At 49.0% G+C, this 27828-nt stretch overlaps 2 protein-coding genes across 15 annotated transcripts in view; one reads left to right on the plus strand and one right to left on the minus strand.

Moving 5' to 3' along the window:
- Positions 1 to 349: 349 nt before the first annotated feature.
- DNAAF8 (dynein axonemal assembly factor 8) lies at positions 350 to 11637 on the minus strand. 4 transcript variants are annotated; one of them, XM_073792373.1, is made up of 9 exons: positions 11212 to 11637; positions 9576 to 9717; positions 8971 to 9099; positions 6070 to 6576; positions 4380 to 4494; positions 2833 to 2974; positions 2448 to 2678; positions 1877 to 1996; positions 350 to 1079 (listed from the first exon to the last, which is right to left on the minus strand). In XM_073792373.1, exons 2-9 carry the CDS (start codon positions 9681 to 9683, stop codon positions 797 to 799), a joined length of 1635 nt encoding a protein of 544 aa, XP_073648474.1. In that variant the 5' UTR covers positions 9684 to 9717; positions 11212 to 11637; the 3' UTR covers positions 350 to 796. The 4 variants fall into 4 exon arrangements, with proteins under 4 accessions (XP_073648474.1, XP_019784389.2, XP_073648475.1 ...); XM_019928830.3 differs by having other exon boundaries at positions 2448 to 2576; positions 9576 to 11637; XM_073792374.1 differs by having other exon boundaries at positions 1877 to 1990; positions 9576 to 11637.
- Positions 11638 to 11658: 21 nt separating this feature from the next.
- Positions 11659 to 27828, plus strand: part of ANKS3 (ankyrin repeat and sterile alpha motif domain containing 3) — a 30062-nt gene continuing 13892 nt past the window's right edge. For 2 of the 11 annotated variants that reach the window (XM_033839225.2, XM_033839232.2), the window contains exons 1-5: positions 11659 to 11818; positions 16817 to 17027; positions 19198 to 19396; positions 19591 to 19712; positions 20920 to 21001. In XM_033839225.2, coding sequence (XP_033695116.1) covers positions 16858 to 17027; positions 19198 to 19396; positions 19591 to 19712; positions 20920 to 21001 — 573 coding nt within the window. In that variant the 5' untranslated portion in view covers positions 11659 to 11818; positions 16817 to 16857. The other 9 variants (XM_019928802.3, XM_033839224.2, XM_033839226.2 and 6 more) reach the window with 7 other exon arrangements.

Genomic DNA, 27828 nt, shown 5'->3' on the forward strand with positions numbered 1-27828 from the left:
AAAATCAGGGCCGGGGTTGGGAGGTCGGGGGGATACTATTAGGAAAGTAGACGGCAGAGCCGCCTGCGGCCCACAGCTCTTGCTGGTTGTCCACGGAGACAGTTTCAGGTGTTAGAACATTCACATTCTATCTGTATTTAAAAGTCCATCCACCTTTACTTTGGAAGCACCCTAAAACATATACGTACTATGCCTTTGTGTCTTGGTTGAAGAAAAAAAAAGCAAATTTCAATCTGCCCCTCTGGATCAAAAAGTTCATTTGGTCCGTGTGTGTGGTGGTTTGTGAATTTAGGAACACAAAAGAGCAAACATCCAGGACTCAGAAAATGAAGCTAAATTTTTCAAGACCTTTTCAATCCTGAAATTCTCCAAAGGAGTTTTAAGTTTTGGAGTTAAAAAGAAATAATAATAATAGATGCACATTAAAGAGAAAAAAACGCAGAAATGGAAAAAGGTGAAAAAGCCTCGTGGTCCCGCTATCAGAACAAAACCGTTGTCTTCACGGTGTTTCCTTCTGGTCCATTTTCAGAGGATTTGGGGCCATTTGATTTGTCATGCTACGCCTACAAGTTTGCACTGGCATCTTTGCTCTCAGTGCATGAAGATGTTCTGACTGAATTCTAGCAGGGGGCTGGCAGCAGATCCTCAGTTGGAGGGTCCCTGTGCTGCAAAGGCACATTCTGATGGAGACGGGAGAGCGAAGGGACCACCAGGGCCTCGGGTGTTGATGGAAAGTCAGATTATCCATTTATTCACCTCAGATTATTCACCTTTTCAGATCCGTTACTGGAGGCATCTACAATTGGCCCAGAGGAGGCACCAGGGCCTCCCTGGCTGTCCCTGGCCCAAGAGGGTCCCCCAGGGCCCTGGGACTTCCTCCTGGGGGTCTGGCCTGGGCACTCTGTCTCTCATCCCAGAGTGTTATATGTTGCTTCCCCCCGGGGCTGGATCCAGCCGTATCTCCAGGGGCCTGAGCCTTCTGGCTTCTGGGACCCTCGCCAGCTGGCAGCTTGGGCTGAGCCGATGCCTTCCGAAATGCCCGGAGCTGTTGGAGGAGCCGACTCTTCCCCGTGCAGTCCCTGTGACACAAGAGAAGCAGCCGCCATCAGCACCCAGTGCAGCTAACCTCCCAATACTTTGCCACCGAAACAGGACACAGAGGAAAACCGGAGTGCTTCCGGGGCGTGTGCCTGGTTCTCAAGACACTAAAAAGTCAGGATTGCGGCCTTCCAGCCCTCGCCGTGTCAGCATGTTAAAGGCTTCTGGGAGGAAACCTGTGGGACACTTCTCAACCCAAGTTTGTTTTCCCTCTTTAATCCTATAATGCCTAGCTACACGCCACATTGGGGAAAAGCTGTGTTAGACTCTGACGTTCCCAAAGGATAGGATCTTCAGGCTCTGTAATTCTAAAAACGATGGAGACTGCCAGAGCATATAATGCAAATTCACCCCACAACCAGGGGGTGGCCTCCACATGTCAGAGACATGAACCTTCCCTGAATTTGACATTTCACTTAATTGACTCAAGCCTTTCATTTCTGGCTGACAGCCATCACTTTATTCCATCCCTTCACTTTCTCTTCACTTTTATTGCCATCACTAGTAGGGAGCAAATCAAGTTGGGGGGGGCAATTTTTCAGAAAGAAAACGTAATCCCTTCTCAAGACCAAGCTAAGCATCCTTGGGGATGTCTGGAGAACAGGCCAGGCCAGACATTGCTGGGCTACCCTGCCCGCCCCCCAGACCTGCTCACACCCTCCTGTGCTAGCCCTGTGGGTGCCAGACAGCTGAAAGCACCGATGTTAACATGCGGGCGGGGGCTTGCTGCTGAGGCCAAGGTGAGCATCTCAGGCGGTGGGAGCCCCCCTGTGGTTACCGTAGCCTGGCTGGGCCCTGCTGGTCTCGCTGAGCTGCTGTCTCCTCTTCCCCCTCCTCGCTGTCAGAGGAGCTGGAGCTGCAGCTGGAGTGGGAGCTGGAGCTGGAGCTGGAGCTGCAGCTGCGGGGAGAGGAAAGGTGGGTTCCTCTGGACATAACCAGACCACTCCAGCCAGGCATGGTTCCCACCAGGGACTTGGAGCACCCGCGTCTCCCTGGTGACCCAGGGCAGGAGGATGGGCAGGCTGGCCAAAGCCCAGCCAGCCGAAACCAAAGGGCCACTGCAAGTGGTGGAGGAAGCAGCCAGGGCCAGGTACCCCAGCCTAGGCTAAGTCTGCTTAGGACTCTGCCAGGAAAAGATAACCCTTGGCCCCAGCTTCCTCCCAACCTGCGGGGAGAGCCTGCTGCTGGGACCCAGTGGGACTGTGGGCCAGGCTCAGTTCTTGGCCAAAAGCACTTCTCAAGTGAGCAGTGCCCCCAGGACCCGCCTGTCCAAGTCCCCCTTCCTCCTGAGGCCAACATGGCAACCTGAAGGAGCAGGTTTGCGGCAGGGCTGTCACTGCTCCCTGTACCTTTCCGAGGGCCCATGGTCTGATGGCTTTGTCGGCCGCAGGTCAATGAAGACGGTGGGAGGCCCTGCTGGGCTCCTTAGCTGCGTGTCCATGGCCAGCGCCTGGAAGCCCAGCTCCCTGGAAGCGCATCTGGGGTGAGAGGAGCCGGGCAGCTGAGTCACTTCCCGGTGACCACTGTGTGCTCTGCCACTTATGTCCTGGGCAAGGCAACCTCTCTGAGCCTCAGTTTCCCTGTTTGTAAAGTGGGGGTAATGGTAGCACCTACCTGATCATATTCTTGAGATAAAAGAGAAATACACATCAAGTGCCCCACCCATAAATCAAGGCCCAATAAATGCTGAGAGAAGCCAATTCTAGAGAGGACAGGGGCCATGCGTGGTCCCACCTGCTTCCGGCCTCCTGCGGCTTGATGTCCTGGGGCATGTCAGAAGGCACCCTCCAGGCAGAGGAAAAGGCTCTGGACTGCATGGCACATAGGAGGGTGAGTTGTTCCATGAGCCTGTCCTGGGTGCTTGGCTTGGCATGGTCTGTGGGGAGGGGGGAGGCAGCTTAGTGGGGATGCAGCCCCCTTTGGCTCACAGCAGCCTGAGCCTCAGGACCCCTCGTGTGGACATGCCTGGGCTTGTGCTCGGAGAAGTGCTGGGGGCCGGCGGAGGCCCAGCCCACCCTCTGCCACTCACAGCTTTTGTGTCGCCCCCTCCAGCTCAGCAGGGCGAGGGGCGCTGTCTTCTTGAGCAGGGAGCTGTGTGTGAGCCCGGGAAGCAGGGGTGACGTCCTGTTAACAGTGTAGTCCACGTTCTCACTCCGGTCCCACTTGTCAGAGGGAACCATCAATAACAGTTCTGCGTATTTGCTTTTCTTTTTTTTTTAAGAAGCAATGGGATCATCCTCTATAGATTTTTTTTTTAACTGAATATATTTTACATTTTTCTGTGTTGAGAGAAATGAATAGATAGATAGATAGATAGATAGATAGATTCCATTTGTTGAGCTGCAGAGAATTCTCTGGTTGACTGATTAGCTAGACTCCTACTGAATGTTGAATGTGGTTTGCTTCCAGTTTTTCACAAGTATGAACAATGTTGCAATGAACATCTGTGAGGGTGTGTTTAGGACAGCCTTTAGAAGTGGAGTGAATAGCTTAATCAAAGGCTTATGTGCCTTTAAATGGAGAACAGATTCTGCCACATTGCCCGCCAAAAGGGGGCACCAACTACAGCCCCCCAGCCCTGCCCCAACTTGTAGGAGAGTGAGTTTCTCCATATCCTGCTCTAAGGGGTTAAATTCCAAACAAAGCCCTTTTTAAAATAGCACCAGGGGCTCTTGGCCACAAAGGAGCCTTTGCTCTGGAACGGGAGGCCAGAACCCCCGCAGCACCTTTGCCTCAGACCTGCCTCCACTCACCTTTGTGGGCCAGAGTGGCCAGGAGGGGACAGGGAACTTTTTTACGAAACTGCCCAGAGTGAGGCCACAAGTGCAATGAAGGAATCATCCCTGGCTTTGTTTGGTAAACGTGGAGGCGGTGGAAACAGGATTCTGTTTAGAAGCGGGCTGAAGGGGTACCAAATGCAGGATTACTTTGCTCCCAGAAAGAAAGAGACGCAGGCCTGAGGAGGTGGGGGGGAAGAAAAGGCAGGGACCCTGTCTGAAGGGCTTCCTCTCGTATCCCCAAGGCTTGGTCCACCCCAGGAACATAGCAGGCAGTCACATATGTAATGGATGAATGAATGAGTGTCAGTGAGTGAATGGATGGGTGGATAAAGTCTTGCATCCTGGGTGTGCAGGACGGCGAGGGCTGAGCAGCAGAGAGGCGCAGCAGATGTGGCGAGCTGCTGGGCTGACTGTGCCCAGCCCATTGCCCTATTTTATTGGGAGGCCCTGGAAGGAGCCACTTGTGGGTATGCACTTGGGCCCCGGCGTTCAAGGTCAGACCTTGGCCCTGGAGGCGGTCTGCTGCCCACCACGCGGCTCCAGAAGCGCCATCTCCCAGTTCTTCTCGCCCTGTCAGACTCTGAAGGACTTGATCCAAATCCCACTCTTCAAGTTGCTGAAATAAGTAAAGTGGTGATTATGAGGCTGCTGTGGGGTCCCAGGGACAGGAGCGCCAGATTTCACAGCTGCCGTGACCCACACAGGCAGTTCTGGGATGTCTTGGGCAGAAACCAGGGCTGAGATGAGGCAGCTCGCTCACCCACCCCGTGTGGGTTGCAGAATGAACTTCCTCCGTGAAGGCTGGTGAGGCCACCTACCTTCCTACGCAATAGTTTTATTTCTGGCACAAAGACGTTGTCTGACTTGGAGGAAACTCAGTGTCGTATTAAAACTTTTTAGGTTCATGCAGGTTTAGAATGTTGGGAGGTTAAAACGTTTTGCTCTTTTAAGAAACAGATTGTTCCAGGCAGGTGCTAGGACTGGAGGGCTTGGAAGAGGGGTGTGGAGGCGGTGGTGTGATGAGGGGGGAGGACGTTAATCAGGAATTATTGTGTCTTGTGTATGGCCTTGCAGCTCCTTGTAGCCCCATAGGGGAATGAAGATAAAGGGGTTCAAGGAAAGAATGGAATTGATAGGATAGAATTGGTGAAAGTGACCTCCATGTTCACCTTGATGCCAGTTTTCTCTAAGTTGTTAAGAAAATTTGTCAAATAAGGCAAAAAAGAGTTTTGTGATGTTTTAGTGTCATGCGGGAGCATCTTCTAAGGAGCCCATCTTTCTAGGGGAGGGCTGGTGTGCACAGTTGACCAGGGCTCACCTGTTTGACAACTTCGTAAAACTGAGAAGTGTGACGGTTTTCTTTTCCGTCCATTGGAGCAGCTAACCCCAAAGGTACCAGTTCTGTTGCCCTGTAAGTGCTGACCTATTGTACTTAATGTAGCAATTTAATCTCTGCGTTCCCTCCCCCCTCCCCACCCCACCATGTACAAAATCCCAGTTTCTCATAATTTCTTTGAACCGGCTTTGTCATCCTGCTGGTTCCCTTGTTAATGAGCTAAATACAGGGGCTCACCATTTGTATGAGAACAAAGGCCTGATGTGAGATTACACGTTGTCAAATCTGTTACCTATCTCATATATCTTCATGATCATGCTTGGGATTAGTATTCTTTTCTCTTTGTTTAAAGAAGGCTGGCGTCTCCTTGCTCTTCCTTGTTCACTTTAACTCTGAGGATGGTCTGTCAGATAGGTAGGACTGCCTGCCTGATGATGGGCCTGGTGCCATGGGCCTAAGGTTGTTGCTATAGACTGAATCTCTTTGTCCCTCTAAATTCATGTGTTGAAATCCTAACCCCAATGTGATGGTATTTGGAGGTGATTAGGTCATGAAGGTGGAACTCTCATGAATGGGATTAGTGCCCTTAAAAAGGAGACCCCAGAGAGCTCCCTCACCCCTTACAAATGAACCAGGAAGCATGCTCTCACCAGACACCAAATGTGATGGAGCCTTGACCTTGGACTTCCAGCCTCCAGACTGTGAAAAATGAATTTCTGTTGTTTAAGACCCCCAGTCTATGGGATTTTTGTTACTGCGGCCCAAAGAGACTAACACAGGCATAGTGGGCCAGCCCTCGAGTTGGCCTGGGGAGGACCATCGCCCTGGGGAAGGCTGGGCTAGGGGGACGCCTACCTGGAGGGAGAGCAAGGGCGGTCCCCGCTGGGGCCCCTCTGGCAGCGTTTCCGCAGCATCACAGGGCATCTCCTTCACTCCACTCAGGTCCTGGCAGGCTGGGTCCTGGGCATCCCAGGTGACTTTGTGAAGTATGTCTTTCTCGATCATCTTCCTTCTCTCCCTCCGGAGGGCTCTGCGGTTTGCAGAGTCTGAGCCCTCCTGGGCCCATGAGGCAGCGCCTGGGGGCTCTGTCTGCAGGCCTGCTTCCTGAGAGGAGAGAGTGGCCTCTCCCTGTGGCCCCTGGCAAGGACTCTGTGATGTACTGGTGTTGAAGGCTGTGTCCCCATCGTCATCCTGCCACGTGGGGGTCTCCACAGGTATCCTGAGAAGAGAGCTGCTCTCATCACCGCTCTGCAAAGGCCTGCCAGGGGCCCTTCCTTCCAGAGAGACTGACTCCTGGGCCTGGGGCCCAGCGTTCCACTCTCCCCTGGGTTCCCCGGCGGATTCCACAGGCACTACAGCTGGCTACAGGGGAAACAAGCGTCCTCGGTTAGCAGCCTCAAAACATACCTCGGGGAGTTTTTGTGTGCGGTAAGATGTGTATAGAACATAAAATCTGCCATGTGAACCATTTTTTGTTTTTTTTTTGTTTTTTTTTTTTTGTTTGTTTTGCGGTACGCGGGCCTCTCACTGTCGTGGCCTCTCCCGTTGCGGAGCACAGGCCCTGGACGCGCAGGCTCAGCGGCCATGGCTCACGCTCCGCGGCATGTGGGATCCTCCCGGACCGGGGCACGAACCCGTGTCCCCTGCATCGGTAGGCGGACTCTCAACCACTGCGCCACCACGGAAGCCCCATGTGAACCATTTTTAAATGTACAGTTCAGTGGCATTGAGTATATTCATAATGTGGTGCAGCCATCACCACTGTCTATTTACAAAGCTTTTTCATCACCCTGAACAGAAACTTTGTACCTCCCCTCCCCCAGCGCCTGGTAAATGCTCATCTACTTCTTGTCTCTATGGGTTTGCCTGTTCAAGATATTTCATAGGCGTGGAATCACACAATATTTGTCTCTTGTGTCCTTCCATTTAGCTTAGTGTTTCCAAGGTTCACCCATGTTGCGGCATGTGTTAGAACTGCATTCCTTTTCATGGATGAATAATATTCTGTTGTATGGATGGTCCTCATTGTGTTTAACCATTCTGTCTGTTGATGGATACTCAGGTTGTTCCCCCCTTTTGGCCATTGCGAACAGGCACACAGCAGTTAGAGGTGGACAAGATGAGACCCAGGCCCTTTGTCTCCAGAGTGAGTCCACGGCCTCAACCCCTGTGAGTTGGTACAGACTTTCCCATCCCAGGTTAAAAAATAATTGTCCAGAAGAGTTGCCGAGGTAATTGTAGAAATGAAGAAAACACAAAATAAAGTGACATGGACATGGTTCCAATTGAACTAATCGGGGGACTTGGCAGCCCTGGCAATTCTCCTGTTTGAGGTTATTTCAGATACATTTCTAGGCATGGCTGAGGGTGTGGGTGATTTCTGTCATGGTGCTGGGAGGGGACACGCCCTGGCTCTGTAAGATGACCCTGTGTCAGTGCTTGCACTCAGAACTGCAGAGTCTTGGCATGTACCCACTCCGTCCAAATACCAAACTCCAGCATAGCTTCTGGTAGCGTAAGCCTGTGCCCCTAGGATTACCCCAGCGCCCCATTAAAATGCCTGCCTGAGAAAGCTCCATGCTGCCAGGAGAATTTATTATTTGTTCTAGCCAACACCTGATGATAGGCCCCTGACCTCCCTTTCTTAGAGCACTTACTAAAAAGGTCTTATAATTGTGAATATGTGTCTCTTACAACCCAGAAGCATCTGTCACTGACCTGAGAGCCGTTCCCTTGAAATATACTCATCAGGAAGGACAGGGCCTCTGCCTCCCTTCTCTGTGGGAGGATAGGCTCCTGCCTCCCACACCTGCCAGGCAGCAGACACACCTGGCCTAATTGCAGCTTCACTGACCGGCTCTTTGTGACTTTTCACTTTTCTGACTCCACTGAGCCCTCCTCACCCCCTCCCTCAGTCTTCCTTTGAAACACCCGTCACCTCTGCACAAATCAGACGGAGCTCAGCTCTTTCCCCTGCTGTCAGTAGTTACCGAATAAAATCTCCTTCCACTGCTTTAATTAAGCATCAAGCCATTAACTTTAGATTTAAGAGTTCTTGGTCTTACCTGGGACCCTGGGAAATGGGGAGACAAGAGGATGGAAAATTCCCTCTGACATTTGGCAATGACCGCAACTACAATACTTAATTCTGAGCGTTCTGTGGCATTTGCTAATTGTTTTCTGTATTCATCTTACCTTCCCAGCGAGGGGCACCTCTTACCTCTGAATCCCCACTGTTGCCCTTATTCAATCAACAAATGTTTAGGGAGGGCAGGATTTTGTGAGAAGCCAGATAGTGCTGAAGCCAGCTGGGTTAAAGGAGGCATTTATGACAACAAATTGTGACAATGGTCAGAGAGCTCAGGTGGAAATAGGACAGCTGGGAGGTGTGTGTGTGCATGTGTGCACACGTGCATGTGTGTGTGTGTGTGTGTGTGTGTGTTGAGGGGTCAAAGGGAAGAGCAGGGAGCAAAATCAGATAGAAAATCTCATCCCCACCCCCAGCTCTAAGTGTTCTGGGCTCCTGGGAGCATGATGTGCACAAGGCCATTAGATATTTGGTGTCTGAACTCCTTGGGTTATACCTGGAGAAAGGCTTGGGTGTGCAGAGATGCTATACCAGGGGCTTTAACCTCTTTAGACCCACATTGCTGTTAGAGTCCAGCGAGGGCCATGGACACCCAGACACACACCCACACCCTATTGTGCTTAAAGGGTCCTGGCTTCATGGATCCCTGGATCCTGCATTCCACAGACCTCAGGAGGAGACCCAGAGGAAGTGACCCAGGCCCCGTCAGGGTCTTCGGCCAGTTCTTCTGACAAGTCTGGAATCAGGGCGGTTTGATTTCGCTGGAAGATGAACAGCTCCTCTTCCTCGCAGTTTGACTGTGGACAAATGAGAGTTCTCTGGATTATATGGCAGCAGGCAGGGCCAGGTGCACCTCAGCTTCCACCCACCCTCCCTGCCCTGCTGCTCTCCAGCTGTCTGGGCAGACCAGTTCTCTTCCGAAGGGACTCGCCATGGCTGGTTCCTGCCGCTGACTTGGAAATGGGCTTGGCAGCACCACCTGGTGAAGGTGAGATCCAGGGCTCCCAGTTCTGCACGTACCTGCCACCCCTAAGACTCTGCGTACAGCAGCTGCTCACTTAGTGCCTGGCACTAAATGAACAGAGCAGTGAGGTGACAGCTGAAAGAGCAGAGTCTGGGCCTCCCCGTACCCTGCAACAGGGAACCTTGGTGCTTCACTTACATGACATTGAGCTGATAAGCTCCAAAGCGGTCCTTGGTCGGCATGATGTTTGTCACGGGAAGAAAGGGCATTGGGGGCCTAGGAAGATGTAGGAAGAAGGTGCTTGCTTACCGAGGAGGAATCTGAGTCCAGAGATGGGAGCTGCTCCTTGACGGCCTCAAGGATGGCGTCCCAGGGATTGGGCAGTAAGGGCCCCACATCTTTGTCATGGGATGCCATGGGATGCTTCTCGGTGTGCCCTCATCCAAGGAACCTTGCGGAGGACATGGAGTGAGGTGAGAGGGTCCAGGAGCAAAGGGTCAAGAGCTCAGGGGGCTGCCTTTTCAAAGCATATACCATCCCTTGCCTTGGGGGATGAAAACAGATTGGGAGACCACCCACCCCTTCTTCCTTCTAGTCTGCAGGTTCCTGTTACTGAGGGCCAGGCACTGTGCCCTGCATTGTGTGTGTGTGTGTGTGTGTGGGTGCAAGTGTGTATGTGTGTGTAGTGCAGTATGGAGCCTGCAGATGTATGTACATAGTGATATTTTATGATAATATATAGATATATGTATTGATATATAATGATATATGTACTTGATGTGTAGGTATATGGATGATATACGGAATGATACATGTATATGACATACAGATATTTGTAAACTATGTATATCCCATACAACAGACACTATTATTATCTACATTTTATAGGCTGAGATTATATCATTAGTAAAGACAAAGACAGAATTTGTATCAAAGTCAGAGGGGATTTTAAGCCCCACTACTCTTTACTGCCCCCTTACAAAGGAACAGACTAGAGACATTTTGGAGTTCCGCGGACACCTTTTTTGGAGTTGACACTCAAATTAACCCCTTATACCCAGGCACTTAGGCAACACGTCCCAGAGTCTAACAGAAGGCCCAGTCCCTCAGGGGTCAAGGGGGCTTAGAAATGTGGGGTGATGGTACTTCAGAGCCAGTGTCTGGAGAGTACTTGCAGCCTGAGAGCCCTCTGTAACCATAAAATGGGAAAAGAACACTCCTGCCCCAGCCCTGGTTCCCATCAGGAAAGCAGCAGGTGAGTGGGGGCTTCTTACTTCTTCTGTGCTCACAGGAGTGGGGCAGGAGCTTGGTGCACCTGACCTGGGAACAGCAGAGTGGGGACATATCTGGTATATACGTCACGGGATGTTCTCCGGCTGCAGGTCAGGTCAGAGGGCAACAGAATCACCCAGGTGAAGGGGACTACCAGAGACTCTAAGTTCTCCAGGAGGACAAGGCAATAGGGGAGGAAAAGGCATTACAGGCTGCGGGAAGAGCACGTAAGAGCTCAGAGTGAAAAGTGCCCAACATGTGTGGGAAGAAGTTTTCAGTTGCTGGAATATACGGTGCAAACGGACAAGACCGTGAAGTGTCCTGAACGCCAAGTTGAGGAGCTTGGCTCACCCAGCAGACGAGGTTTACGCTAAACGCTGCACGAAACAGCAGCTCCCTCCGAATCCTGACTGCCTCCACGTCCGTTTCTTGGCTGCAGCCCGTTAGCCCCGCCCAAAGCTCCGACCCCCACCCCTTCCTGCCGCCGGTCAGCCGGTTGTTATGACAACTAGACGCCAAAGTCCTCCTGGGTCAGGCTTTTAAATTCTAAAGGTCGGAAACAGGAAACCCATCGTGCGTCCTCCCACCGATCCCCAACTCGTTTCCCTAGCCCCCACCCCGTCCAACTCCCCACATTTATCTCCGCAGCTGCGGCAAGCCCGAGGCCGTTCACCTCGGCCTCAGCCTCCCCGCCTGGCGCGGTCCAGACAGGGATATAAACAGGCTCCAGCGCGTCCCTCCGGTCCTGTTCTCCCCTTTGGGCCGCGGCGTAATTACTGAGGCTGTCGCTGTCTTCGGAATCCCCGCTCAGCAGAGTATTATACTACGGCACTGCCAACTCCTTCCCACCCCCCGCTCTTCTTTCGGGACTTGGAGCGTCCTGTCTCTCCTGAAACTCGATTGGTTTCCCTGGCCAGCGGAGGGGCGCGGTAGGGCGAAATCCCCCTGCTCATTGGATGCCGCCGACGTCACACAGCGAGCTGGGCGGGCTGACCGGGAGGTCCGGGTGCGGGACGGACGAATTCCACAGCGCCCGGGGGACCCGCGAGCGTCCCGGCGTGCTCCGCGCCTCTCGCAACCACTTCCGGGGCGGGAGCGGGGCCGCTGGGTCCGCGCGCTGTGGCGGCGGCCGGCGTGGAGGGACCCCGGACGGGCGCAGCTGAGGGAGCGCGGCGGAAAGTGGGCAGGGGTAGACGGCGGCGGCGGCGGCGGCGGCGGCGGCGGCGGCGGCAGCGGCAGCGGCAGCCCCAGGGCTGCCCGCGGCCCGAGGTCCAGCGCAGGTAGGCTCCGCGGCTGCCCTGCCCCGCCTGGTGTCCTCACCTGCTGCGCACTCTCGGGGCGTCAGAGCAGTGCCGCTGGCTCGCCGCTTGAGTTTATGACTCCGAGCATCCGCTTTGCCGCTGGGGAATGGGGACGATAAAGCCACGTGCGGTGTAGGGTTACTGGGAGGAGGTGTCAGTGCTTGGGTAGTTCCCTAGGTTACCCTCCCAAGGGCCTGAGAATGAGGTTGGGATACCCGGGGCCAGCGGAAGGCCCACGACCCGGTGCGGGACGCGGTGCCCTCCGGCTTTCACAGACCTCCTCCCTGTGGACGCCACGGTCAGCAGCAACGTCATTTTTTTGTTATTGTTGTTAATTTTTTTGTTTGTTTTTTGTTTTGCTTTAAAAGTAACGAATACTTAGCATTTTACAGAATGGACAGAACACAAAGGTAAAAGGAAAATCAAAGGGTTGCGTTCCTAGTGCTACTTCCTGGAAATAAATCCTGGAAGCGATATGCAGAAGATTTTCTACAAGTATACGTGATGTATGTGTGAATACAATTTTGTTCGTAAGGAGTACCCCATCATCGTAGAGCATCTGGCATGCGGCAGGGTGATAAAGGAAGTAATAGTATTGGGTTGGCCAAAACGTTCTTTCGGGTTTTAAGTAAAAGTAAAAGACACATTTTTCATTTTCACCAAGAACTTTATTGAACAACGTATTCAGTGTTTCGTTCTACTACTTTCTGCCATTTTTCAGGTAGCTTCATAATTCCATCTTCCCAAAACTTTTAATCTTTTGAGCAAAGAACTGTTCCAGATGCCTTTTAGTCTTACAGGGAATTGAAATTTTTTTCCCAGTATGAGAATTTTGTAAAGACTGAAATAAATAGAGATCTGAAGATGCGATGTCTGGTGAATATGGTGGATGAATCAGAACTTCCTAGCCAAGCTGTAACAGTTTTTGCCTGGTCATCAAAGAAACACATGGTCATGTGGTATCCTGATAGAAGATTATGCGTTTTCTGTTGACTGATTCTAGACGCTTTTCATAGAGTGCTGCTTTTAGTTGGTCTAATTGGGAGCAGAGCTTGTAGGAATTAATCGTTTGGTTTTCCAGAAGGAGCTCAAATAGAGGACTCCCTTCCAATCCCACCATATACACAACATCACCTTCTTTGGATGAATATCGGCCTTTGGTGTGGTTGGTGGTGGTTCATTTCGCTTGCCCCACGATCTCTTCCATTCCACATTATTGTACAGTGTCCAGTTTTCATCGCCTGTCACAATTTGTTTTATTTTATTTTTTTTATTTTGTAAAAATGTTTATTTATTTTTGGCTGCATCAGGTCTTAGTTGCGGCGTGTGGGATCTTTCACTGTGGCACGTGGGCTCTGTAGTTGCATCATGTGGGCTCTTCAGTTGTGGTGCACGGGCTTCGTTGCCCTGTGCGGCATGTGGGATCTTAGTTCCCCGATCAGGGATGGAACCTGCATCTCCTGCATTGGAAGGCAGATTCTCAACCACTGGACCACCAGGGAAGTCCCCACAATTTGTTTTAAAAATGGAACGTTTTAGTTATGTTTAAGTGGAGAATCACGTGTGGAAATACAGTCAAGAAGGTTTTATTCGCTTAACTTACGTGGAACATCAAAGCAATTAACATAACCAAGCTGGTGCAAATGATTTTCAGTGCTTGATTTGGATATTTTGAGTATGTCGGCTATCTCCCACGTGGTATAATGTTGATGATTCTCAGTTAATGTCTCGATTTGATCACCATCAACTTCAACTGGTCTACCTGACCTTGGAGCATCATCCAGTGAGAAATCTCCAGCACGGAACTTCTCAAACCATTTTTGACATGTTCGATCAGTCACAGCACCTTTTCCATACACTGCAACGTTTCAGTTGTGTTTTTACCTTTCTTGAAATAATAAAGCATGCTGAAAATGTTGCTTTTTTGTCTTCCATCTTCATTGTTAAAATGGCTACACAAAAATTCACCTATTTTGATAAGTTTTGTGTTTTTTTTTTTTTGCGGTACGCGGGCCTCTCACCGCTGTGGCCTCTTCCATTGCGGAGCACAGGCTCTGGACGCGCAGGCTCAGCGGCCATGGCTCACGGGCCCAGCCGCTCCGTGGCATGTGGGATCCTCCCGCACCAGGGCACGAACCCGTGTCCCCTGCATCGGCAGGCGGGCTCTCAACCACTGCACCACCAGGGAAGCCTGATAAAGTTTTTTTTAAATGCACGCTGATATGGCAGCTGTCACAATACAGTCTAACAAAATTGTTTCAAATGAAGTTAAAGACAGCTAAGTGCTACTAGAGCCATCTTATGGAAAAAAACCAAACGAACATTTTGGCCAACCCAATAGCTTTATGGTCTCTTGGCATCCGAGTTCTCCCTCCATGGGTTTCTGGAGTGGGGGTCTGATTCTGATTGCCGCTCAGCGTTCTGGAAGGTGTCAGACAGGTGAGCCTCCAATAAAAGGAGAGAGAACATGGGTCCCACCCTGGAAGAGGCATTTGGAGTAGAAGAAACACACCCAAAGAAGGCTTGAGGGGTGTATTGAAAGGAGTGCTGAACTGACAGTCAGCTTATTTGAATTCTTATCCAGGCTCTGTGGCCTGGACTGTTCAGCTTGGGGGTTCCCACCTGAAAATTGAGAGAGCTGATTGTTCTCAGGCCCTGCCAGTGTGGACAGGTGGTTCCAGGAAGCAGGGCTTTGCCCTGAACTTTGTTACACTTACTCTGGCCAGGGGCCGACAGATTCTTTGTCCCCCAGGTTGGTGGCTTGTTTGTTGTTTGGCCATCTTGGCTGTATCTCATGCTTGGAAGCATTTGTTAGTAGAGGTGGATGTGCTAATGGCATCTGTGAACCGCTGTGGTACCTTTAGGCCATCTGAACATGAAGTGGTTTTCTTTGTTTTCTCCTTCTCTTGCTTTTCTACACCTTGGTCTTTGTTCTTTCCCCCCAGAGTAGAACAGGAGACAATTGTCACTCCAGAACTAAGGGTTCTGCTAGGAAGCTGATGACTTGGGCTTGATGGGTTAGGATTCCTAGAATGAAGGGCTCTTCATCCTGCTGTTGTCCCATCTTGGGGAAAGTGTCACCCAACAAATTAACCAGTCTATCCCATTCCCCCTAGTCTCTCCCACATTCAAGGGATGCATAGGTAGATTCCTAGTCAGTTAGCACTGGTCACATCCTGGTTTCTGTGTTGGGGCTTTCTTTCCGTTTGTTTCAAAATTTGTTTTTAAAATTTATATACAGTAAATTTACTCATTTTGGTGTTCAGGTTTATGAGTTTTGATAAATGTATAGAGTCATATGTCCATCAATCAAGATACAGAACAGGGGCTTCCTTGGTGGCGCAGTGGTTGAGAGTCCGCCTGCCGATGCAGGGGACACGGGTTCGTGCCCCGGTCCGGGAAGATCCCACGTGCCGCGGAGCGGCTGGGCCCATGGGCCATGGCCGCTGGGCCTGCGCGTCCAGAGCCTGTGCTCCACAACGGGAGAGGCCACGACAGTGAGAGGCCCGCGTACTGCAAAAAAAAAAAAAAAAACCCAAAAAACAGAACAAGTCTGTCGTCCCCAAATTCCCTCTTGCAGTCCCTTTGTGGGACCCCCACTCCTAACCCTTATTACCACTGATCTATCCTCCTTTAGTTTTATCCTTTTTTTATTAAAAAATTTTTTTTTAACTCATGCACTTGTATTGTTTATTTATTTACTTATTTTGACCACGCCTCATAGCATGTGGGATCTTAGTTCCCCTACCAGGGATCGAACCCGCGCCCCCTGCATTGGAAGCATGGAGTCCTAACCACTGGACCGCCAGGGAAGTCCCCCCTTTAGTTTTATCTTTTCTAGAAAGTCCTGTAAATGGAATCATACAGTAGGCAGCGTTTTGATTCTGGCTCACACTTGGCATAATGCGTTTGAGATTCGTTCATGTGTTGTGTGTATCACCTGTTTATTTCTTCTGCTTATGGCTGAGTAGTGTTCCACTGTGTGGACGTGCCACTGTTTGTCCATTCTGCCATGTGTTTTTAACCGCAGTCCTTGGAAATATCATGTCCCCATTAAACAGTAAGGAACTAGGGGTTGGAGATGCTAAGTAGCAGAGCTAAATTTTGATCTAATTCCAAGTCCAGGGCTCTTTATTTTTTTTAATTTTATGTATTTATTTTTGGCTGCGTTGGGTCTTCCCCGCTGCATGCGGGCCCCTCCTAGCTGCGGTGAGCGGGGCCCACTCCCTGCCGCAGTGTACGGGTCTCCCACCGTGGCGGAGCCCCCCCTTCCTGCTGCGGAGCACGGGCTCCAGGCACATGGGCCTCAGCAGCTGTGGCACACAGGCCCAGCAGTTGTGCCCCACGGGCTCCAGAGCGCAGGTTCACGGGCTCAGTTGCTCCGCGGCATGCGGGATTCTCCCAGACCAGGGATCGAGCCTGTGTCCCCCACATTGGCAGGTGGACTCTCAACCACTGCGCCACCCGGGAAGCCCCAGAGTTCTTTTTCACCACATCTGAGAGTTGATTTGGTCCACTGACCTAATTACCATTTCTCTGCTTCCCATCCAAGAGGTTGTCAGGCTCCTTGAGTTCCCTTTCTAGAATGTGGGGCCTGGGGGTCATAAAGGAAAATATATGCCACAGTTTATGACACAATATGTGCTCCTCTTTTTCTGTCTAGTAACAGGCTCACCAGTACTAGCATGATGGAGCTGCCCGAACCATACAATTTTTTTTTCTTTTTGGCTGCACTGCAGGGCTTGTGGGATCTTAGATCTCTGACCAGGGATCAAACCCAGGCCCCCTGCATTGGGAGCGTGGAAACTTAACCACTGGACCACCAGGGAATTCCCGCATACGATATTTATTGAAAGGAAGTTGTCTGGTCAGTCCCCGGAGTTGGGTACATTGGGCAGCAGTCTGTCAGGGCAGTGACTTAGCCGCCTGCTGTGGGCAGGAGTGTGACCATGCCGTTTCACTCTGTGTCGCTACCAGGAAGGAAGGACCTAACGACCTCAGTGCCTCCCTCCATAGCGATGTCGGAGCTCAGCGATGAAGCCAGTGAGCCGGAGCTGCTGAACCGCAGCTTGTCCATGTGGCATGGGCTGGGTGCGCAGGTCAGCCGGGAGGAGCTAGCCGTCCCCTTGGATCTTCACACAGCTGCTTCCATTGGCCAGTATGAAGTGGTGAAGGAATGTGTGCAGCGGTAAGAGATCTTGGAAAATGTTCCTTCCTCTTGGATTTTTGAGCTCCATGGTTCAGCTCTCAGGTGGAGCCATCAGGGAGCTAGCGGGGGCCTTGCCCACAGCTGTAGACATTTAATCCTTTGGTGGATCAACTGCTGCTTCTCTTGGGCTGTTGTCAGGGATGATTTATGCTGGACGCCAATAAGGAAGGCAGTTTTGATTCTGAGGAAGAAAAAGGCAGCTTAAACTTTTTTCATAGGCTTAGAAATTGTTCATTTCAGGCTTACTTTAACCAGAGTAATTTTATGGTTTTCACTAATTGCAGAAATGCTCAAACAAAACAAAAATAAAGATTGAAAGCAATGCCCTATGGCCTTCTTTCCCCAGAAGCTTCATTTTAATCCCTCCTGCCGCCCTCTCCCCTTTAGCTTCTGCCATAGAGGAGGAGGTGGGGTTATCCCCACCTGGAGGATTGCACCTTACTCACTGCCCACATGCCGTTTTCACTGATCTTATGTGCATATTAGGTCCCCCTAAACAGCACTGCTTATTAGCGCCTTCTTGTTTGAAGTACGGTTTGATACTCAGTGTAATTTTTAGAAAGGGATCCATCTTCTCATCTCTTCCCACTTTGTCCGCCATACTTTGTGCTCACTGTTATCATCTCATTGATAACTTAGAGAAACAACCTATGTCCATACCTACCTGGGCCTTTTCCAGTTCCAGCTTGGGGAGTTACAGCAGAGCCTCGTGGAAGCCCCGTTTCTGGCTCCCAGGTCGTAGCCATCACTTACGAGCATCTGGCCAGTTGGTACTTCTGTACCGGGCAGGTGTGCAGGCAGCACATCCCCCGACAGGGTCACCACGACCCCACCTGTAGTTCTGCTCCTTTAACATTCACAGCCTTTAAGGCTTCGGGTGTGCTGTTAAAATGAACAGTCCAGAACAGCTCTAGGAAGTGTTTGTGTTCTGATTGGGGTTGTGACACCTGCTGAGATGGAGGCTGGTGCACAGTAAACACACTGGGGACCCGAGGGGGATTTGGAGGGGTCAGAAGGGAGGATTCGGCTGAAGGGGGTTGCCAGAGCCCCAGGGCCGCTCTGCTAAGGGGTGGTGGTGGGGGCGCCTCCCTGTCCATGTGGGACGGCGTGTGGTGAGAATGGGCTGGTCTCCAGGTGGCTCTCCTGGCTAGTGGCTACCCCTGCATTCCTGGGATCAGGACCTGGGAAATGGCTGCCTGGGTCCAAAGCCAGGGTCAGTAAAACGTGCTGGTGAATGGAAACTAATTGTCTGGTGTAGCTTAGTGTGTGTATCTAGGAGAGGCACGAACTGCGTGGGTCGACTGTCACTTGGTACCTCCACTGGTGGCAAGGATTGTGGAGGAGGAAAGACTGGGGCGTGAAACAGGCAGGATGCTCCTGGAAGTGGGTCTTACTTCCATCCCCCGACCCCAAACTCTGGGTTGGGAAGCCTGCATTGTTTTTCCTGTGGGAAACGCTTTTCCAGAATTGTAATGAAAATCAGTGAGAAAGACAGGATTCTTTGGTCACAGATTTTTCCAGGAATGTTTCTGTAGGGTGGGACGACAAAGGAGAAATTGTCCACTGTCTGAGTCCCCTCCTCTTTCCTCTCCCCTCAGTTCTGGACTAGCAGACTGGTCTGTTGGCGGGAGGTAGTCAAGGCTCCAGGTCAGCGTTTCTCGGCCTCGGCACTACTGACAACCTGGGCCAGCTCATTCTTTGTTGTGAGGGGCGTCCTGTGCACTGTAAGATGTTGAGCAGCATCCCTGGCCACTGGATGCCAGTAGCTTTTCCCTCTCCAGTTGTGACAACCAAAAATGTCTCCAGACTTTGGCAACTGTCCCCTGGGGGCAAAATCTCCCGTGGTTGAGAACCATCTATGTAGCTGGTGGTAGCAAAAAAGAGAATTGCTGGCCTTAGGGTAGGAGGAGGGTGCAGATGAGAATGAAAAATCAGAGGAGGGAGGCAAACTTGAGGGAGTTTGCAAAGGCAGTTGTCCGGCAAGTGTAGTCACTCCCCCCCCTCCCCGCCAGTGATGTCCAGGGTGGCATATGACTCTGCTTCCTGTCAGCACTTCCTGCTCTTTCTCTTGGCCTGGCCTGGCCACCGGCTTTGGTAAACCCCACCTATGAGATGGCTGGCGTGTCTAGCATGTCTTGCGTTTGTTTAGGAGAGAGTTAGATTTGAATAAGAAGAACGGTGGTGGCTGGACCCCGCTGATGTATGCCTCCTACATTGGACACGATACCATCGTGCACCTGCTGCTCGAGGCGGGGGTGAGTGTGAATGTGCCGACCCCGGAAGGGCAGACTCCGCTGATGCTGGCTTCCAGCTGTGGCAACGAGAGCATCGCCTATTTCCTCCTCCAGGTGAGCTACGAGGGCCTCAGGCCAGAAACCTGAGGGGCCCCCGGCCGCTCTGCAGAGACGTGAACCACTGCAGGCCCCTGTAGCGTGCGTGTGCTCGGGTAATCACTTCGATTCTTTCAGCGTGATGGCTTGGAGGGCGCCCACCCTGCGCAGAGGAGACGCGGCCTTAATGAGCATTCTGTGTTTTCTTGAAGCAAGGTGCTGAGCTAGAAATGAAGGACATTCAAGGCTGGACTGCCCTCTTCCATTGCACCAGTGCTGGGCACCAGCAGATGGTCAAGTTCCTTTTGGACAGTGGAGCGAACGCCAATGTGAGGTGATTACGAGGTCTTAAGTGGCCGCAGGAGGGAGGTGGTCATGTCTGACTCTGAGTAGGGCAACTGGCGAGGCAGCTAGAGGCTGGGGTGCAGGGAGCCCCTGCCTTGGTTTGACAGGCTCAAGACAAAGGGACGGAGGGGACAGTCCTGCCAAGGCGTGGAGGCATGGGGATCGTCCTAGCTTTCTCATGCATCTGTCAGGTGGCATTGTGTGCAACATTTTAAGTTCTCTGTGCCTTATTTCCTTTATCTGAAAACAGGATGGCAATGCCCATGTCATAGAACTGTTAGAAGAATTACATGTTCTGTCATATAACAGGTGCCTAACATAGTGTGTGGCACTGAATTGACATGCATTAAATGCTAAATCCCTTTAGCTTTCTTGCCTTCTGTATGTATCAGGTGAGGTAATACTTTGAAAACAGTCATGAGTTTTAAATATAAGCTGGAAGTAGGGTTGTTGTCTAAAGCATGTCACCATGATAATCCTCTTTCAACCCAACATTCACCTGACACTGCACACCCTGGCTGGTGTCAGCCGTTGTAACACACTGTAGGTTTACAGGCCATTAAGAAAGAAAAAAAATGCTCCTAATTAAAATGCATTTCATTTACTGACATTCTGACTTCAGCGATGCTAAAATGTGCAAAGTGTGTGTCTTCGAACGGATGAAAACCAGTAGTTAGCTTGCTTCCTGTCTTCTAGCGCAGGGGAAACCAGTGAGGGCTTGGTGGGGGTGGCACTCTGAAGAGGGCACTGAGTTAGCCGTAAGCAAGCATTAGGTGTAGTGAGGGCAGGAGATGGTTAGTCCTGGAGCTCCTGGAAGGGTTCCTAGAGGATGTTGATCTCAAAATGTAGGATATCTGGATAGGTGGAGAGGAGGTGCTAGCTGTCTGTGAGCAGTGAAGGGCGACAGCTACTTTTTGCTGTGATTAAGTAGAGATTCAGGCCATAGCAGGGGGGGAAACAGCTAAGAAGGAATGAAGATGGGAAACAGATTGTCTTAGGAACAAAAGACTAGACCTGGGGTAGAAACCACGGGACTGATGTGTTGATACTCACTTTCTCATCTCTCCCCGTTCAGGGAGCCCTCTAGGCTTAGGGATGGGTGACTTTGCGTCACTGAGGTTTTGTCTGCAGCAGGCAAGCTTCTGCCCCCCAGAGCTTCCTCTGCTCATCATCTGACTGCAGTCTCGATCTTGCAGGGAGCCCGTATATGGATTCACTCCTTTGATGGAAGCGGCTGCTGCTGGCCATGAAATAATCGTGCAGTATTTTCTGAATCATGTAAGTGACCCTGTTTATTAGCTTATAATTTAGTCACAGCAAGTGAGGCATCGTATCACTGAGGAATAAACTGTAACAGAACTTTCTCCTACACAGAAATAACTGCTCTTCATCTGTTTATTCAACACATTTTCATTGAGTATCTGTTGATGCCAAGTGCTGAGTGGTGCTTAGGCATTAGGGGTACAGTGGTAAGCAACTATAGACACCTATTCCTGTAATAATTTTAAAAATAGTATTATTTGAAAAGTATGGAAAAAATTTTAAAACAGTAAATAGCACTCATCATCCCATCACTTAAAAAATTTATATAGAATAAGGAGGCAAAGATCTTCCTACCTTTTCCACCCGCCCCCTGTTCCCCCACAAGATGCCCAGTTGGTTGTTAAAGAGACCCAGGATTTTCCTCTGCTGAGAAAGTATGTCTGTAGACACCTGCGAACACATGGCTTTTTGTTTTGAACAAAGTGGGATTCTACTGTGTATTTGATCTGCAGCTTCTAAAAAATAATATGCCATAGACATCTTACCTTTGTATGGTATTCCATGCAGTATCCATGCCATAGTTAGTTCAGTCAGTTCCTTATTAGTAGAAATTTAGATTTCTAACATTTTGCAATTGTAAGCAGTGCTCCAGGGAATATCTTGGCACACACAGCTTTAGCACGCATGCAGTTATTTCTGTATGCTGTATTTCTACAAGAGGGATTGCTGGTGCTCACATTTTGAACTTAATAGGTCCTAATAAAAAGGCAATTAGGGCTTCCCTGATGGTGCAGTGGTTAATAAGAATCTGCCTGCCAACGCAGGGGACACTGGTTTGAGCCCTGGTCTGGGAAGGTCCCACATGCCATGGAGCAACTAAACCCATGCACCACAACTACTGAGCCTGCGCTCTAGAGCCTGCGAGCCACAACTACTGAGTGCACGTGCCACAACTACTGAAACCCACGTGCCTAGAGCCCGTGCTCCGCAACAAGAGAAGCCACCGCGGTGAGAAGCATGTGCACCGCAACGAAGAGTAGCCCCCACTCTTTGCAACTAGAGAAAGCCGATACGTGGCAATGAAGACCCAAAGCAGCCAAAAATAAATAAATTAATTAATTTAAGAAGAAAAACAGGGCAGTTAAATTAAAAGACAATAAAAAGATGGACAAAGGACCTGAAAAGATACATCTCTAAAGAAGATACACAAATGGCCAATAAGCACATGGAAAAATGCTTGACACCATTAGTCATCAGGGAAAATGGCAAATCAAAACAACCAGGAAAATAATAATATAATAAAAAAAAGACAATAACAAGAGATGGTAATGACGTGGAGAAATTGGAACCCTCATACACTGCTGTAAATGAAAAATGATGCAGCCTCTTTGGAAAACATTCTGGTAGTTCCTCAAACAGTTAAGCATAGAGTTACCATATGACCCAGCACTTGGATATATACCACTCCTAGGTATATACCCAAGAGAACTGAAAACAGGTCCAGGCAAAATCCTGTACATAAATGTCCATAACAGTATTGTTTGTAATAGTCAAATGGTGAAAAGAACCCAAATGTCCATAAGTGGATAAATAAAATTGTTACATGCATACAATGGAATATTAATTGGCCATAAGAAGGAGTGAAGTACTTCCCCGTGCTACAACCTGAATAGACTTTGAAAATATGCTAGGTGAGAGAAGCCAGATACAAAGGCTGAATATTGTATTATTCCTTTTGTATGAAATGTTCAGAATAAGCGTATCTGTGGAGACCAGTAGATTAGTGGTTGCCTAGGGCTGGGAGGAGGTACAGGATTTCTTTTCAGGGTGATGAAAATGTTCTGAAATTGTGGTGGTGGTTGTCCACTATTGAAGTGTAAACTGTAAGTGGATGAATTGCGTGGTAGAAGAATTATATCTTAATAAAGTTGTTTAAAAAGTTCAACGGGGGAAATATTTAGTAAGTTCTAACAAATTCCCACTAAACAGATGTCTCTCTTGTCCTTCCCACCAGTAATACATGACGATGCCCATTTTCTCACATCCTCACCAGCCCTAGATGTTACCATCGTAAAGTTTTGCCAGTTTGGTAGGAGAAAAGTGGCATCTTGTTTTGGTTTGTACTTATTAGTGAGAGTGAACATTTTAAAACATATTTATTGACCATTTGTATTTCTTTTATGAATTGTCATATTTATTTATTTATTTATGGCTGTGTTGGGTCTTAGTTGTGGCACGTGGGCATCTCTCTAGTTGTGGCGCATGGGCTCCAGAGTTCATGGGCTCAGTAGCTGTGGTGTGAGGGCTCTCTAGTTGTGGCACACAGGCTCAGTAGTTGTGGCTCACAGGCTAGTAGTTGCGGCACGTGGGCTTAGTTGCCCCGTGGCATGTGGGATCTTAGTTCCCTGACCAGGGAGTGAACCTGCGTCCCCTGCATTGGCAGGTGGATTCTTAACCACTGTGCCATCAGGGAAATCCTGTGGTTTTTTTTTTTAAACTTGTCTATCCTGGATTGTTCTATATCAGTAGATATAAAGCTCTTTTCTCTCTTGTATGGCAGCATAGCACTCCCTTGTAGGGATGAATCAGTTTCTCTAACAGTGGTCTGCAGATAGAATCAAGTTGTATTTGCCATCATGCACAGTGCTGTGCGGGATATCTGCACACATACTTCTCCACACACTTGTGCGACCACATCTCTACAGTTCGGTACTAAAGGTAGAAGTTTTGGATGTAGCCTAAGTACAGCCATAACGTGGATGTTGCCAAATAGCTATCCAAAGAGCAAGTTGTACCAACTTGAACGGTGTCTACAGCAATAAGCATTATGACTCTTAAATTATGAAGTTGGGGTTTCCCTGGTGGCGCAGTGTTTGAGAATCTGCCTGCCAATGCAGCGGACAAGGGTTCAATCCCTGGTCCGGGAAGATCCCACATGCCACGGAGCAACTAAGCCCGTGCGCCACAACTACTGAGCCTGTGCTCTAGAGCCCATGAGCTACAACTACTGAGCCCACGTGCTGCAACTACTGAAGCCCACGTGCCTAGAACCCCTGCTCCACAACGAGAGAAGCCACTGCAATGAGAAGCCCGCGCACTGCAATGAAGAGTAGCCCCTGATCGCCGCAACTAGAGAAAGCCCACGTGCAGCAACGAAGACCAACACAACCAAAAATAAATAAATAAAAATAATAAATTTATAAAAAAAATTATGAAGTAGTTTAAACATTCAAAGTAGTACAGAGATAATATTAATACAACTAATCCACATGAATCCAGAGGTAACCACTATCCAGATGTTGGTCTGTACCTTTCCTGTCCCTGACTTTATACTCTCATCACATGCTGTGTGTCCTTAAGCAGCATGTAGACTTATTTTATATATTTTAAAGATTTATATAAATAATATATTTATTTATATGTTATATATTTATATAATGACTGTGTCATTTAACACAGTGTGGTACATGTAGACGGGGTTCACTCGTTTTATCAGCTCTGTATTTATTGAATGTATGAATACAGTATATTTTCCATTCCCTTGTCAGTGGACCCCTAAGTCATGTCCACCTTGCTATTCCTATCAGTGCTGCAGTTAGCATTTTCTACCTGTCCTCTTGCGCACATGTGAAGGGATTTCTTTAGGAGATCAGGATATGTTCTTCAAAGCAGAATTTTGGGTGTGTAGGCTGGGTGCATCTTCACTAGAGAGTGTACCTTGCTTCCCCCCGTAGGTGTCCCAGTTTGCACACCTCTGACAGCGTTTCATAGCTTGTGTCTCCTGTCCCCTCAAAACCCTTGGTACCTGCTATCAGCTGAGTGGTCTCCTGTTGATTTTTGCCTTTCCCTGATTTCTCGTGAGGTTGAGCATCTTTTCATATATCTATTTGCCATCTGCGCTTCCTTTTCTGAACATAATTATTCTTTGAAGGTAGTTCCACTCCCACGAACTAGGCCTCCTTAAGACGTAGCAAAGGGACAGGCATTGATGTGGGGCAGGGAGCCCTGGCTGTGAAAAGCATAACTTCTGCCTCTGAGCTTAGAGCCTGATCTTAAATAAGGTAGAAGTGGAGACCATAAGGGACAGTTACTGTTATAATTTTTTAAAAGGAAAACGTGTTAGAGAATCAGACTTTTGATCATTTATGTGCTGTGCAGATTACACCCTCACTTGGTGCCTTTACTCTCCGGCTGGGTCTGAGATTGTATGTCGGCGACTCGTATGTAGGGAAAACAAATTGTATTGGATTTATTTTGGAAAATTTTCTAAATTTTAAACTTTGAAACAATTTCAGACTTAAAGAAATGTTATAAAATAGTACAGAGAATTTGCGTACCTTCACTGAATTCCCCAAATGTTAGCATTTCACTTCATTTTCTTTATCAGTCTATATACCTATTATCTTTTTTGGAACCATTTGAAAGTAAGTTGCTGACATAATGCCCTTTTCCTCCTAAATACTTTTTTTTTTTTTAAACCATTTTCTTTTTTTTCTTTTTCTTTATTTTTTGGCTGCATTGGGTCTTTGTTGCTGCACACGGATTTTCTCTAGTTGTGGCAAGTGGGGCTTCTCATTGTGGTGGCGTCTCTTGTTGCGGAGCATGGGCTCTAGGCGCCCAGGCTTCAGTAGTTGTGGCACATGGGCTCAGTAGTTGTGGCTCGCATGCTCTAGAGCACAGACTCAGTAGTTGTGGCACACGGGCTTAGCTGCTCCACGGCATGTGGGATCTTCCTGGGACCAGGGATCTAACCCATGTCCCCTGCATGGGCAGGTGGATTCTTAACCACTTTGCCACCAGGGAAGTCCCCCTCCTAAATACTTTAGTATGTTTTTCCTAAAACAAGAATTTTCTCTTTCATTATCACATACAGTTATCAAACTCAGGAAGTCAACAGTGAGCCTCCCCCAGTGCACTAATCAGGAGTGGAAGGGGCTGGTCAGTTCTGGTGGTTGCTTTTTGGCTGATGGGCCAGGTCATTCCTTTGCTAGGGTGGCCGTCTGGCTGGCCCTGTGTGGATGCTCCTCATTCCCTGCAAATTTCCTCCTGCTCAGTCATGGGTGAGCCCACCTAGTCCCCTGACCTTAGCCAGGCTCCACACTTGGAGGCCGGGCACCCCATGCTCTTTGCCAGGGGAGGAAGGGCTGCAGCCACTTCCCTTGTACCCTATGTCCCTCCTTCCGGTAGGACCATGTAGGGTGGGCTGGGCCTCTCCTAGGAGGGAGCTGAGGGTGCCATGGCCTCCACATGGGGAGTGCCCCCCCGCCATCACACTGGTTCACGGCCTCTCACCTTTGTGATCCCACCTTCCTGTCAGTTAAAATGAACTTCCATCATGTTCTTCTCTAGTTACATATTATGTACATTATAAAATAGAAGAACAAAAAAAATTAAAGGATAAATAAATTGATGGAAATTCTAATATTTTCTTCCCTCTCCTTTGGAGCCTTCTTGTTGTCAGTTCTGTTTTCTTCCTCACTAAGGAATAGTGTTACTACTCTTTTTTCCCTTTAGTATAATCTGAAGTTGAAGTCTTCCAGGCTTAAAAATAGATATTAGTGGGGCTTCCCTGGTGGCGCAGTGGTAGAGAGTCCGCCTGCTGATGCAGGGGACACGGGTTCGTGCCCCAGTCCGGGAAGATCTCACATGCCGCGGAGCGGCTGGGCCTGTGAGCCATGGTCGCTAAGCCTGCGCATCTGGAGCCTGTGCTCCGCAACGGGAGAGGCCACAACAGTGAGAGGCCCGCGTACTGCAAAAAAAAAAAAAAAGATATTAGTTAAAATCCTTCAGGGACTTCCCTGGCAGTCTAGTGGTTAAGACTCCATGCTTCCAATGCAGGGGGTGCGGGTTCGATCCCTGATCGAGGAACTAAGAAGACCCTACAAGCCCCATGGCGTAGCCAGAAAAAAGAAAAAATCCTTCAGTAAAGATGGTATTGTTTTTCTGGTTGAAACCTTTGGGTCCTTCTATCAAACTGAAACTAGAAATTATCTTTTTTTCAGCTTTATTGAGATATAATTGATATACATCACTGTTTAAGGTGTACAACATAATTATTTGATCTCTGTATATCATGAAATGCTTACCACAATAAGTTTAGTTTATATCCATGATCTCATATAGATACAAATATCTATATACATATGTCTCCTTGTGATGATAACTCTTTGGATTTACTCTCTTAACAACTTTCCTATATAACACATAGCAGTGTTAACCGTGGTCATAATGTTGTACATTACATCCCTAGTTTCTACTTACAACTGGAAGTTTGTGCCTTTTTAAAATTTTTCATTGAGATGTAGTTGGTGTACAATATTATATGTTACAGGTATACAACATAGTGATTCACAATTTTTTAAGGTTATACTGCATTTAGGGACTTCCCTGGCAGTCCAGTAGTTAGGACTCCGTCCTTCCACTGCCGGGGACCCCGCTTCAATCCCTGGTCAGAGAACTAATATCCCGCAAGCTGCGATGTGTAGCCAAAAAAAACTAAAAAGTTATATCCATTTATAGTTATAAAATATTGGTTATATTCCCTGTTTGTACAATATATCCTTGTAGCTTATTTATTTTTACGTAATAGTTTGTACCTCTTAATCCCCTACCCCTATTTTGCCCCTCCCCCCAGGATGTTGTGCCTTTTGGCCACCTTCATCCAATTTTCCCTCCTGCCACTCCCCTGAAATGATCTTTTAAGGCTGAAGGTTTCATTGCTGATTTCTAACCAGAGCTCTGGAAAGTTGGGGATTATAGAAAGTAAAGCTCAATTAGGCTCTTGTACAAATGTGGTTTTTTTCCTACGAGAGGGAAGTGTGATAATCACCTTCTGTACTGGG

The sequence above is a fragment of the Tursiops truncatus genome, chromosome 15 (assembly GCF_011762595.2).
Source record: "Tursiops truncatus isolate mTurTru1 chromosome 15, mTurTru1.mat.Y, whole genome shotgun sequence".
Lineage (NCBI taxonomy): Eukaryota > Metazoa > Chordata > Mammalia > Artiodactyla > Delphinidae > Tursiops > Tursiops truncatus.